Below are 12,408 nucleotides of genomic sequence, written 5' to 3'. Positions count from 1 at the left end.
TTTATAAATATTTATAAAACTTAAACACACTAATAAATATTGATTCTTATTTTAGGTATAAAATAAATAATTAAAACATTATAAATTTAATATGTAGGGACCCAGAGGTTAAGAATATTGTAAAAATATCTATTGATCATATATTTTAAATATATTTCAGAAATGATGTTCCAAAATATTGTACATAATAAATTTTAAAAAATAAGTATTGATATATAAAGTATATATGTAAAATAATTTGGGGCCCTAAATTTTCGTAAAAAATCCGGGAGCCCTAGGCGAAACCGGCCCTATTGTTAGGAGGAAAATCAGATCTTAACGGGTACTTTTCTTTTCCTTCTCTAATCTGATTATCTATTGAGTTTTATGTTGACTGCAGTCAACAATATATTATGACCTCATTTGGGAATATGATTTATAGACAATATAATCAAATTGTGTCAAATATTTGAGGTTTAAGTTTGAAGTCCGTGATTACAAAACGTGTTTGAAATATAATTAAGCATATGATGATATTTAGAAAACATCTTATATAAGATGCTTTAGAGCTTATAAGTTATTTAAAAGTGTTTGGTGAAAAAATTAGAGAAAATCTTACTTTTTTTTTAAAATAAGCTGTCAGCGAGCTTAGGACCGGTCCCATGGCCTCGGAGTCCCGAGGCGAGAAACGAAAATGAGGCCCTCTTAATTACCAACTTTATTTTGACTTATCAACTCACCATAATTCCACAACTTCATCTTCAACATATTTTTGCAAGATAATCTATTTAAATTTAAGAGCTCCGTTTGTGATTTTTTTTCATATCCCAACTCAAACTTTTCTATTGCTCATTGTGTCGATAGATACTCAACGTATGAAATTCTTAAATATACAATATAATACAAAAGAGCCAAAAAGTAATTTTTTTTTCTGAAATGAATTACGCGGCAGTAAAATTACGAATGTCGTTCACAATAGCATTTTCTTTCTCTCTCTAGAAACTCCCCAATTCACTCAAACCCCAAAACCACCAAACCCTCCACTGCATGTCAAATGGAGGCAGTGGACAATTATCATTCAACTTAACATACACAAAATGACTCCCTTCCGCCAGGTATACAATGGTCATCTCGTGCGATAGTTGTGAAACACCAACGGGGGAGAAAAGCGTCAAATAAGTCTGATTTCCCGAACTGCTTGTCGACAACACCAAAGCATTGTAACATGTTGCTACCACCACTCCCACATCCGTAATAGTCATCCATTTATTTAGCGGTGCCGGTCCATTTTGCCAATGTGGCACACTTGTCATCACTTGATATATGTAATTCCCGCCACCATAGTAGTCCTTGAAAAACTCTTCATTATTTCTGAGAAAATTATAAACATCCAATCTAACATCATTCCAATTCTCCTCGTCGCCCTTGACTGCACATGCAACAGACCGGTATCCGCAATTACCATCGCCTAACACGTTTTTCCACGTCACATCATCGGGTACAAGTGCAAAATGTAGATTCCGGATAAACTCAGGTTGGACAATTCGTTCCGGTTCGGGCTCACTTACAGTAGATGAACGGCCTCTACTACGATTTCTGCTAGATGAATCAGAAGGTGTCCCATGACCTCTACTGGCTCAACGGCCTCTACTACCTCTTGGTCGAGGTTCCCACGCTGACAATTCTCTCTGTGTGGAGTTGTTCCTTGGTCTGCCTCTTAGTCGTTGTACTGACGGCTCATTTAATTCCGTCTCTCCGGGGTGTGCCTTTCAAAAACTATGTCCGCCACATCATTAATCTCAACGTCAGAATGTTGACGCAATTCATCAACCAATCCTTCTAATCTTCCAAGTGCTTGTGTCCTATGATCGGGGATTGAATCAACACTCTCTGCTTGATTGCCATCCAACAAAATCATGGTCCTCCAAAATTTATGGACATCTTCTGCATAAAACACACCACCATGTCTACTCTCTTTAAGATCAATGTCATATTTGCAAGGGAGACCATGAGTGTTCTTCAAGTAACAATTGCAATTCTCGACATTTTTTTCACGCTCAACGTCAAAAAGAAGGGCCGCATGCGTGACTATTCCGGAAGATAAAATCCTAAAAATGGGTACATTGATAGTCTTCGCTCGGATCCTCCGTGATTTGCCAAATGTTTTCAGAATCTGATTAAGTTGAATAATCATCTGTGAGTGATATTGTGCCCAAAAGGTGTCAAATCCACCGGTGGACGACGACAACCAATCCTTTACTGCTTTATGACCGCTCTCAACCCTAATTAGTGAACATAGGAAATTTTTTAATTCACAAGTAATATTAAATTACGATTTATATTACACAAGTAATATTAAATTACCTATTTGTCGAGGTATTGCCGAGGTGGAATATACAATCTGTCCATGCACGAACAACCTATCTTTGTATATGAGCCAAGTCGTTTCTAGGTACTCGAATAGATCCGGATTATTTCTATATTCATCGACCATCGCCGCAAGGTTACTTTCGTATTGTGCAATAGATAGTGAAGTTACAACTCTTTGCCAAACCTCACGAACGAAGGTAATTCCTCGAAATTTACTATTACCCAAGCATTGTGCAGAACGATGACCCACATTCCTATTGATATGGAATGTGCATAAAAGATGATATGACTATGGGAACACATTCTCTAACCCCTTTATCAAACCCAATTCCCTATCAGTCACAACGACCCCCGGTACATTGTTTGGGAGGTGTAGCTTTCTCAAATTGTTCAACGCCCATGTATAATGCTCTTCATTTTCATGGCGCATAAATGCCACTGCAACAGTAAAGTTCAGACCCTCGTAGCAAACACCAATAATCTCCAACAAAGTATTTTGTACATATTTGTTTTGTACGTACAGTCAAACAGCAAAACGTATGGAAACAATCTCAACATTTCGACCGACTGAGGGTGAGCCCACATCAGATCAATAATTTCATGCGTAGTTAGATCAGTGCGGATCCACTTATAATACTTATGTTCCTCAAGCAACCCAACCAAATGTGGCATAATTGTATGCCCGCCTCTAGCCTCCTTTTTCATTTTCGCCTTTTCATTGTATATTTGTTTCAAATGCACATCTTGTGCCAAGTTCTTCTCTTTCAAATGTATTAAAATCTTCTTCGGCGGCACATGACTTTTTGCCAACATCCGAGTAATTTCCACCTCCTCTTCAGTCATTTTTGTAGACCCATGCCCAAACAAATGTACGGGATCATGATTATGCTTCCCATATAATATTCTAATTCCCCATCTATCCCCGTAATGTTGCTCTCCCACCAAGTAAAATTTACAATTAATTTTCTTTGTGCCCGACCATCTCTTCTTTGGCACATCTGTGTCCGTTTTACTTTGTCTCTTCACCCCAAATAGATCACATGTAAGATATGCTCTATTTGAAAGGCTACTACGGCTCACCAACTTTACACCAAGATTCTTGGCGGTCGTTCTCTCCCATTCTACCATCTCAATTCTCAGAGTTAAAAAGTTTCGATACTATAAAATGCTCACTATGATCAACTTCAAACGTAGAAGAATTTTGTTGTTGCTCTTCCTGAAATAATTATGAATAAGATAAGGTTAGAGTAATAACAATAACAATAAAAAAAAAATGAGAAAAAAAAAAGTTTTGCGCGCCTAAACCGGACGTCGGAATCGGTTTTGCGCGCCCAAACCGGACGCGGGTGGCGGGTTTCAGCGTCCAAACCGGACGCGGGTAGTGGTTTCGCGCGACCAAACCGAGCGCACGGAGTACTTGTCCGCTTCCGAACTGGGCGCGGGAAATACTTCTGAGCGCCCGAACCGGGCGCCGAATACCGGACCGTGCGTCCGGTTTGGGCGTGAATCTAGCTGTTTCGCGCTCAGTTTAGTCGTGAAACCTATTTTTGGGCGTTCAAATTGGTCGTGGGTCGCGTTTTAGCGATTTAAAGAACAAAAACGAACAAATTTTTCCTCATTGGATCCGTATCTCGATCCTCATTCGATGCACTCATTTTGTTTTTGCAAATGGCTACAATAACATGAGTTTTGGAATGATTTCTAATATAAAAGCTAAAATTGTAGAGAGAAAAAGAAAGATAGAGAGTGGATTTTTTAAACCCGCATTCGTAATTTGCTACCGCGAATAGTACCTCCCATTTTTTTTTATCGGATTAGAAATGAAAGAATCAAATAATAACATATAAAATTAATTTTTTTCTTAGCTTGCCAATCAACAAAGAAGAAAAAAAAGGAGGGATATTAAAAAAAATTAAAAAGAAAAAAAGGAAACTAAAAAGAAAAAAAAGAGAGGGAAATTAAAAATAAAATTAAAAAAAGAAAAAAAATAAACGAATCAAAGAAAGAGAAAGATAGAATGGCAACTTTTAGAATTTAGACGATCGGTAATCGAACACGCGACAGAGAAAACTATTGAGTAGAATATAGCAAACTATGTTAAAGGCAATTCTTGTGAAAATTTTGTAGTTCAATAATTATATACGCATTTCAAAAATTGGAGGCCCTAAAAGTGTTGTTTTTCGGAGGCCCAAGGCGACGGTCTTGCTCGTCTTGGGCCTGGGCCGGCCCTGAGCGAGCTTAAAAGATGTTTTTAAAAAAGTTCCCCACTCCAACTTTTTTCTTTAAGATCTTATTTGATTATTTACTAAAACACTCAAAATACAAAATTACCCTCAAATACTTTATTATGTTACATGAATACTAATAACATTTATATTTTATCAAAACAATGTATTCTTGTAATCAAAATTAATTATTAGTTAAAATATAATTATTGTTATAGAATATTATATATTATATACTAATACAAGACAAAGTAAGAATAATATATGTACTGTAATCGAAAGCAAAAGAGAACTACAGAATATAAAAATGAGAGATGAGAGCTTTCTTTGGTAATCAAAGTTGTGTCTCTATTAATTGGCAGAATGGTCCTATTTATACATAAATGGTAAAAGCCTTGTCCTGCTAAACTATTAACACGTAGCAAGACTTGCACTCCAAGTAGTAGCAAGCCTTATCAAACAATTACTAGATATATATTACAAAACTTAGTCACTAAGTAATTAAATAATTATTACAATACTCCCCCTTCACTAAGTATGTTGTTGTCGCGTCGGCTGTAAAATTGGATGAGTGAAATATATGTATGTCTCGTCAAAAATCTCAAGCCGGAAAACCCAATGGGAAAAAAACCGGTCATAAGGGAAAAAGAGTGCATAACTCAATCCAAGTCGTGTGCATAAACTGCCTCGTTAAAAACCTTTGCTGGAAAACCTTGTGGGATAAAACCAGTCATAAGGAAAAAAGAGTGCAGCGCACCATTGCTCCCCCTGAAATGAGCGATATAGCTTCTGAGATGGGCCATCAATCTTGCTTCATATTGGCTCTTCGCATTCCAATATTGTATACCAATTTCTCAAATATAGAAGTCGGTAAGGACTTTGTAAATAAATCAGCAAGATTGTCACACGAGCGAATTTGTTGGACATCAATTTCTCCATTCTTCTGAAGCTCGTGTGTATGAAAGAACTTTGGTGATATGTGTTTGGTCCTATCACCCTTTATATATCCGCCTCTTGTTTGTGCTATACAAGCAGCATTATCTTCATAAATGATAGTGGGCGTATTTGTAACTGGATTTTATTGGCAGGAATTTCGTATATGTGATATGACTGATCTTAACCAAATACATTCTCTGCCAGCCTCATAAAGTGCTATTATTTCAGAATGATTTGAGGAGGTGGCTACCACGTTTGTTTGGTAGATCTCCAAGATATACTTGCACCATTGTAACAAAACAAATATCCAGTTTGTGAGCGAGCTTTGTGGGGATCAGATCTATATCCCGCGTCGGCATAACCAACTAACCCTTGGTTAGTTGCATTTTCGAATAAAATAATCCCAAATCTGCAATACCACGGAGATATCGAAAAATATGTTTAACACCATTCCAGTGTCTCCGTGTAGGCTCAGAATTGTATCGCGCAAGCACATTTACCGCAAAAGCGATATCAGGTCGAGTGCATTGTGCTAGATACATTAATGCTCCGATAGCATTAAGATACGGCACTTCTGGGCCAAGTATCTCTTCATTAAATTCTTTAGGTCGGAACGGATCCTTTTCAGGATCTAAATTGCGCACAACCATAGGGGTGCTCAATGAATTAGAATTTTCCATATTAAACCTTTTGAGTACTCGGTTAGTATATGCAGATTGGTGTATAAGTATGCCGTTATTTTTGTACTCAAGCTCAATACCAAGACAAAGTTTGGTTTTACCAAGGTCCTTGACCTCAAACTCTTTCTTTAAATATTCAGCAGCATTGGCCAACTCTTCAGGAGTGCCAATGAGGTTCATGTCATCTACATAAACCGCAATAATAGCAAATCCGATTTCTGATCGTTTAATAAAAACGCATGGGCAAATAGGATCATTTTTATAACCTTCTCTGATAAGGTATTCACTTAATCTATGATACCACATGCGACCGGATTGCTTTAGACCATACAATGATCTTTGTAATTTGATTGAGTGCAGCTCACGAGGAGCGCTAGAGTTTGGCATTTTAAATCCATCGGGAATTTTCATATAAATATTTGAATCTAGTGAACCGTATAGATAGGCTGTTACAACGTCCATTAGACGCATATCCAGTCCCTCTTGGACGACCATATTTATAAGGAAACGAAAAGTGATCGTATCCATCACTGGTGAATACGTCTCATCATAATCAATACCAGGCCGCTGGGAAAAGCCTTGAGCTACAAGGCGGGCTTTATATCGTACAATTTCATTGTTCTCGTTCCTCTTACGGACAAATACCCATTTATACCCAACGGGCTTGACATTATCCGGAGTTTGAACAATTTGTCCGAATACTTTTCGTTTTTCTAGGGAAGCCAATTCAGATTTTATTGCTTCCTCCCATTTATGCCAATCGTTTCTTTGGCGGCATTCCATTATGGAACGCGGTTCACTATCATAATCATCATACATAATTTCTTGTGCAACCGAGAATGCAAAAATATTATCGATGATTATCTCATTTCTATCCCATATTTCATTGCAATAACTTATGGGATTCTCGGTATTCCCGGGATTTGATATTACTTTAACGATATCAGGCTCAACAGATTCATCTGGAGCATTCTCACTAGGAACCACTTGGTTCGAGGGTTCATCGATTTTCCCCTTTCTTTTTCTAGGAACAACGTCCTTCGATCCAATAGGTCTACCCCGTTTTTGTCGTGGGAGATCATCATTCATTTTCGCATGTTCTTGAGGAACATCGATCCTAGCTGGAACATTCACAGCTGGAATATAAGACTTCGTAACTTTACTGGCATCATTAAATGCATCAGGAAGTCTATTGGCAATATTTTGTAAATGAATGATTCTATGGATCTCATTTTCACATTCAGAGGTACGTGGGTCTAGATGAGATAAATGTTGCTCATACCAAGTGAGATTCTCGATTGGTTTTTGTTTATCATTATCAATGATATTCTTATATTTACCAATCAATGGAAATACAGTCTCATCAAAATGACAATCCGCAAATCTAGCGGTAAATAAATCACCCGTCATTGGTTCCAATTACCTAATAATTGACGGTGAATCAAACCCAACGTATATGCCAAGTCGGCGTTGGGGACCCATTTTAGTCCTCTGAGGGGGAGGAATTGGCACTTGCACAACGCAACCAAATGTGCGAAGGTGCGAAATATCGGGCTCAAAGCCTAATGCCAATTGCATTGGGGAATGCATATGATAAGCAGTGGGGCGTAATTTAATCAGTGCTGATGCATGCAATACTGCATGGCCCCATGCTGCACTAGTGAGTTTAGATCTCATCAGCAAAGTACGAGCAATTATTTGGACGCGTTTAATCAGAGATTCCGCGAGTCCATTTTGAGTGTGAACGTATGCTACTGGGTGCTCGACATTTATTCCCAGTGCTGCACAGTACTCATCAAAAGTTTTTGATGTAAATTCTCCGGCATTATCCATCCTTATATTTTTTATGGGATAATCAGGGAAATGTGCTCGGAGTTTAATAATTTGTGCTAGCAAACGAGCAAATGCAACATTTCGCGTAGATAATAAGCATACGTGGGACCATCTACAAGATGCGTCCACCAAAACCATAAAATATCGAAATGGCCCACTTGCAGGGTGTATTGGTCCACAAATATCACCATGAATACGTTGTAAAAACGACGGTGATTCATAACTGACCTTTTCAATGGAAGGTTTTATAATGAGCTTTCCCTGTGAACATGATTCGCAGAAATATTCATTGGACATTAAGATCTTTGTATCTTTTAATGGATGTCCCTTAGTATGTCGTACAATCCTACGCATCATAGTCGTTCCTGGGTGACCCAGTCGATCATGCCATAATCCGTGTATATTGGGATTAACGAGTTTCCATGGCATAGTGGCATAGGATTCGAAAGCTCTAATTTGGAAACAATACACTCCAGAAGCTGTTGCTTCGAGTTTTTCATGAACAATTCTTTTGTCCATAACATATGATGTGATGCAGAGACACTCCACGGTATTTTCAACTAGTGTCTCTAAATGATATCCATTACGTCTCACATCTTTAAAACTCAGTAGATTCTTATTTGATCTACCTGATATCAATGCATTTTCAATATGCAAAGTGGTACCATTAGGCAATACAATTGTTGCGTTCCCGGAGCCATCTATTATTTCCGCGGAACCTGCTATGGTTTTAACTTGTGCCTTGCACAATGTCACACTCGAGAAATATATTTTATTATTGAATATTGAGTGTGTAGTTGCACTATCGAGTAGGCAATTTTCTCTTTTGTCGATGTTCTCCATGTTTGCCTAAATTAAATAACATAAAATTAATATTGAATCGTAGCATAGTTTGCAAATGATATGATAACAAACTCATAACTTTATACATAGTCAAAATATCAGCTCAACCTTGGGAACATAACTTCCAAGGGAGATATGTACATGGATACATAAAAGGCAAACTAGCTCAATCTCGGGTACTATATCATCCGAGAGAGATATATACAAAATATACATAGTGTGTACAAAATAATCCAAAAGATATGCTCATTTGGCAATTTACACATGAGGGTCAAGATCTGTAAAGAAATCTGATAACTCAAGAGAGGCTCCATTTTGAGCAGGATCTTGATCAAGCATGCTCCCAGATGTGCTGGCTTCAAGAACAGTAAGTGGCATTTCTGCCTCAGTGACATTTGCCTGGACATTTTTTCGTTTGTCTCTTTTTGAATCCTGGTACAGATTTACCAGATGTTGGGCGGTTCTACAAACTTTGGCCCAGTGTCCAGTCATTCCACATCTAATACACATATTTTCTGGAATTCTTTCCCCGGGCATCTTGTCTTTATCGCGTTTTGCCTGAAATGGTTGTCTCTGCCAGACCGTATTATTATTATTATTTCGACGGGGATATTCATATCCACCACGGTCATTATTTCGGGCATCTTGAGGGGGACCACGTCCACCACCTCTGCGTGCACCACGCCAGAATCTACGCCCACGGCCTCTAAATCGGCCCATATTTCTATTTTGATTAGCATGTGCTTCAGGCACAGCTTGGGACCCACATGGTCGCAAATCATGATTTTTCAACAGCAATTCATTTGTTTTTTCTGCCGTGAGGAGTACAGAGATCAACTCCGAATATGTTTTAAACTGGCGCTGCCTATATTGCTGTTGGAGCACCAAGTTCGAGGCATGCATAGTGCAAAAAGTTTTTTCCAATTTATCATATTCGGATATTTTAACTCCACACAAGGCTAATCGGGACTCAAGTTTAAACAGTGCCGAATTATAGTCGGCAACAGATTTGAAGTCCTGCAGCCTTAGGTGCTGCCAAATGTATTGGGCTTGTGGGAGAATGACAGTTTTTGTGTGATCAAACCTTTCTTTGAGTTTTTGCCATATCTCTGATGGCCTTTCAAGTTGTATATATTCATCTTTCAAATCCTCGGAAAGATGATGGCGGATAAAAATCATAGCATTTGCCTCATCTTTCCTGTTTGCCTCCTTGATATCTACACAATCCAAGGCTTTTACAAGATCTAGCCCTTGGAGGTGTAATTTGATATCTAAGCACCAGGATAAAAAGTTACTGCCGGTAACATCAAGGATTTGAAATTTTTGTTTTTCGATTCCGGCCATCGTAAAATAAGTAAAAAGTAGTACAACAAAAAGAAATATAAATTTACAAACCTATAATTTTGTAGAGCGAAAGCTCGTGCTGATAACGTGTTATAGAATATTATATATTATATACTAATACAAGACAAAGTAAGAATAATATATGTACAGTAATCGAAAGCAAAAGAGAACTACAGAATATAAAAATGAGAGATGAGAGCTTTCTTTGGTAATCAAAGTTGTGTCTCTATTAATTGGCAGAATGGTCCTATTTATACATAAATGGTAAAAGCCTTGTCCTGCTAAACTATTAACACGTAGCAAGACTTGCACTCCAAGTAGTAGCAAGCCTTATCAAACAATTACTAGATATATATTACAAAACTTAGTCACTAAGTAATTAAATAATTATTACAATAATTATCATAATAATTGTAAAAAAAATTGTTTTCTATTTACATTTTATATGTATATTAAAACACCCGAATATTCTTATTATCTAAATAACAAATTATATTTCTTTACATAATAAAAAGAATTACATTTCTTTTACTACCTTTATTTTATATTATTATTTTATTTGAAAAAATTAATTTGTAAATATTATAATAATATTTAGGAAAGCATTTGAGTCAAATAAGTTTAACAGTTATATGACGTCATTTACTTTTTTTGTCATTATAGCGATAAACATACATTTTATTTCCAAACATCTAAACAAATTATAAAAACTAAAAATAGCTTATAAGCTAAATATCCAAACACCTGAAAAATTAATTTAAAAAAAAAAGATCTAACAGCTTATCGGGTCCTAAAACATCTTATCAGATGTAGGAATTTGTAAAATGGTTTTAATAAGCTCAGTCAGACAGGCTCTTAGTACAATCACAACCACAATTATATTTATTTTGAATGACTTTAATTTACATTCACCCAAAAAAAGACACAAAATAAAAAGAAAAATTTAAATATTAAAATAAAATTACGTCAAACATATTTTCCAACCATGAACTGAATGATATTATACTCAGAGATATCTATCACATAGATTTGACCATGTTTTATGTTTGTAAAAAGTTATTTAAAATTAAAAGTCGGTAATTGTGTGTTAAGTTGGTATTAAACATTTTGATGATGCTACAGTTAGATCACCTTAGATAGTTGAAGCAGAAAGAGCTGGGAGAGCAAACTAGGTCCCGTGCTTACGAGCTAGATGGTCCTGAAGCACTCTAATTAACTCAACAATCCCGCGAATAGAAAACAAGTAATCTAAGCCGGGGTTGATCCGGCGGAAACCCCTTCGATGCTCAAGTCAGACGTGCGGATAGTTGATAATTGTAGAGAGAATTCAAATAGAAGAATTGATTTAATAATAACAGTGTACCTTCATTAAATGAATTCAAGTTCTATTTATACTTTATTGATTGGGTCGAGATCAATTTATCGGGCCCAGTCTTATTTGGATGTGATTGGGCCTCCGTAGAAATAGCTATTAAACTGGACCTGTGGCGCAGTAAATATGGATCTATTGAGCTGGGCCAATAAGCATATCATTAAGCCTCCACTCTCGAATTGATGTGGGAGCAAATTGGAGAGAGGTACCGAATCGTGTCGAGAGTAGACTTGTATCCTGATCATCTTGTTTGTGTCGTGGACGAAGGGATAGTAATAAAATTTTATTATTATTTTGCGGTCTGGATTGGTGAGGGGATTTATATTTAAGGTGCTTAAATATAAATTTTTGCCTTGTTGTAAATTATTCCTTGTGTAATCAGTAGGGAGGAGTTTCAAGATTCACGTCGAATAAATATGGGTGAGTAACCAATTTTTTTATATCCCCGTACTATATTTATTTTTCTCTATATACTCCATTGTAGAAAAGAATATATTCTCTGGCTGAGAAGACCATCAGATAAAATAATTTATATGATCGAAGCGGGGAAGGCGAAACAATTGAAAATTATCTTGCGAAAGTCGATTCGAGATAGCAAGATGACCTTTGGAACCGTAGGAAGGTGATTGGGTCGAGTTCCGGTAGTAGGCCAAGCCGCGCGACTTGGCTCCGCACGACTTGGAGCCACGCGTTTGGTGTGTGAGGGGGGAGCCATGCACGGAGCCCGGAGTAGGGGGTGGGGGCAGGAGAGAGAAGTAGAGAGAGAGATGGGATGGGTGGGGCAGGAGAGAGAAAAATGAGAGAGAGAGAGAGGGGTGGGTGGGGT

General features: G+C 37.2%; 2 protein-coding genes across 2 annotated transcripts; both read right to left on the bottom strand.

Moving 5' to 3' along the window:
- Positions 1-974: 974 nt before the first annotated feature.
- Positions 975-3,477, bottom strand: LOC105952146 (uncharacterized). Its single transcript, XM_012975662.2, has 5 exons — positions 2,871-3,477; positions 2,661-2,787; positions 2,400-2,603; positions 1,746-2,261; positions 975-1,575 (listed from the first exon to the last, which is right to left on the bottom strand). Exons 1-5 carry the CDS (start codon positions 3,475-3,477, stop codon positions 975-977), a joined length of 2,055 nt encoding a protein of 684 aa, XP_012831116.2.
- A 5,499-nt stretch (positions 3,478-8,976) lies between these two features.
- LOC105952147 (uncharacterized) lies at positions 8,977-10,410 on the bottom strand. Its single transcript, XM_088823271.1, has one exon. It carries the CDS (start codon positions 10,208-10,210, stop codon positions 9,125-9,127), a length of 1,086 nt encoding a protein of 361 aa, XP_088679397.1. The 5' UTR covers positions 10,211-10,410; the 3' UTR covers positions 8,977-9,124.
- Between the last annotated feature and the right edge of the window lie 1,998 nt (positions 10,411-12,408).

This window comes from Erythranthe guttata, chromosome 9, assembly GCF_056151865.1.
Source record: "Erythranthe guttata isolate IM_541 chromosome 9, IM_541, whole genome shotgun sequence".
In the NCBI taxonomy this organism is placed as follows: Eukaryota; Viridiplantae; Streptophyta; class Magnoliopsida; order Lamiales; family Phrymaceae; genus Erythranthe; species Erythranthe guttata.
This window is presented reverse-complemented; position numbering and strand designations above follow the sequence as displayed.

What these genes read in the sequence shown, in the direction of transcription:
- LOC105952146 (XM_012975662.2), bottom strand. Translation starts at nt 3,477, where the DNA reads ATGGTAGAATGGGAGAGAACGACCGCCAAGAATCTTGGTGTAAAGTTG. An exon ending in ATACGTTTTGCTGTTTGACT is followed by an intron (nt 2,788 to 2,870) that starts GTACGTACAAAA and finishes TTACTGTTGCAG; the next exon opens with TGGCATTTATGCGCCATGAA. An exon ending in TGGCTCATATACAAAGATAG is followed by an intron (nt 2,262 to 2,399) that starts GTTGTTCGTGCA and finishes TTCACTAATTAG; the next exon opens with GGTTGAGAGCGGTCATAAAG.
- LOC105952147 (XM_088823271.1), bottom strand. Translation starts at nt 10,210, where the DNA reads ATGGCCGGAATCGAAAAACAAAAATTTCAAATCCTTGATGTTACCGGC.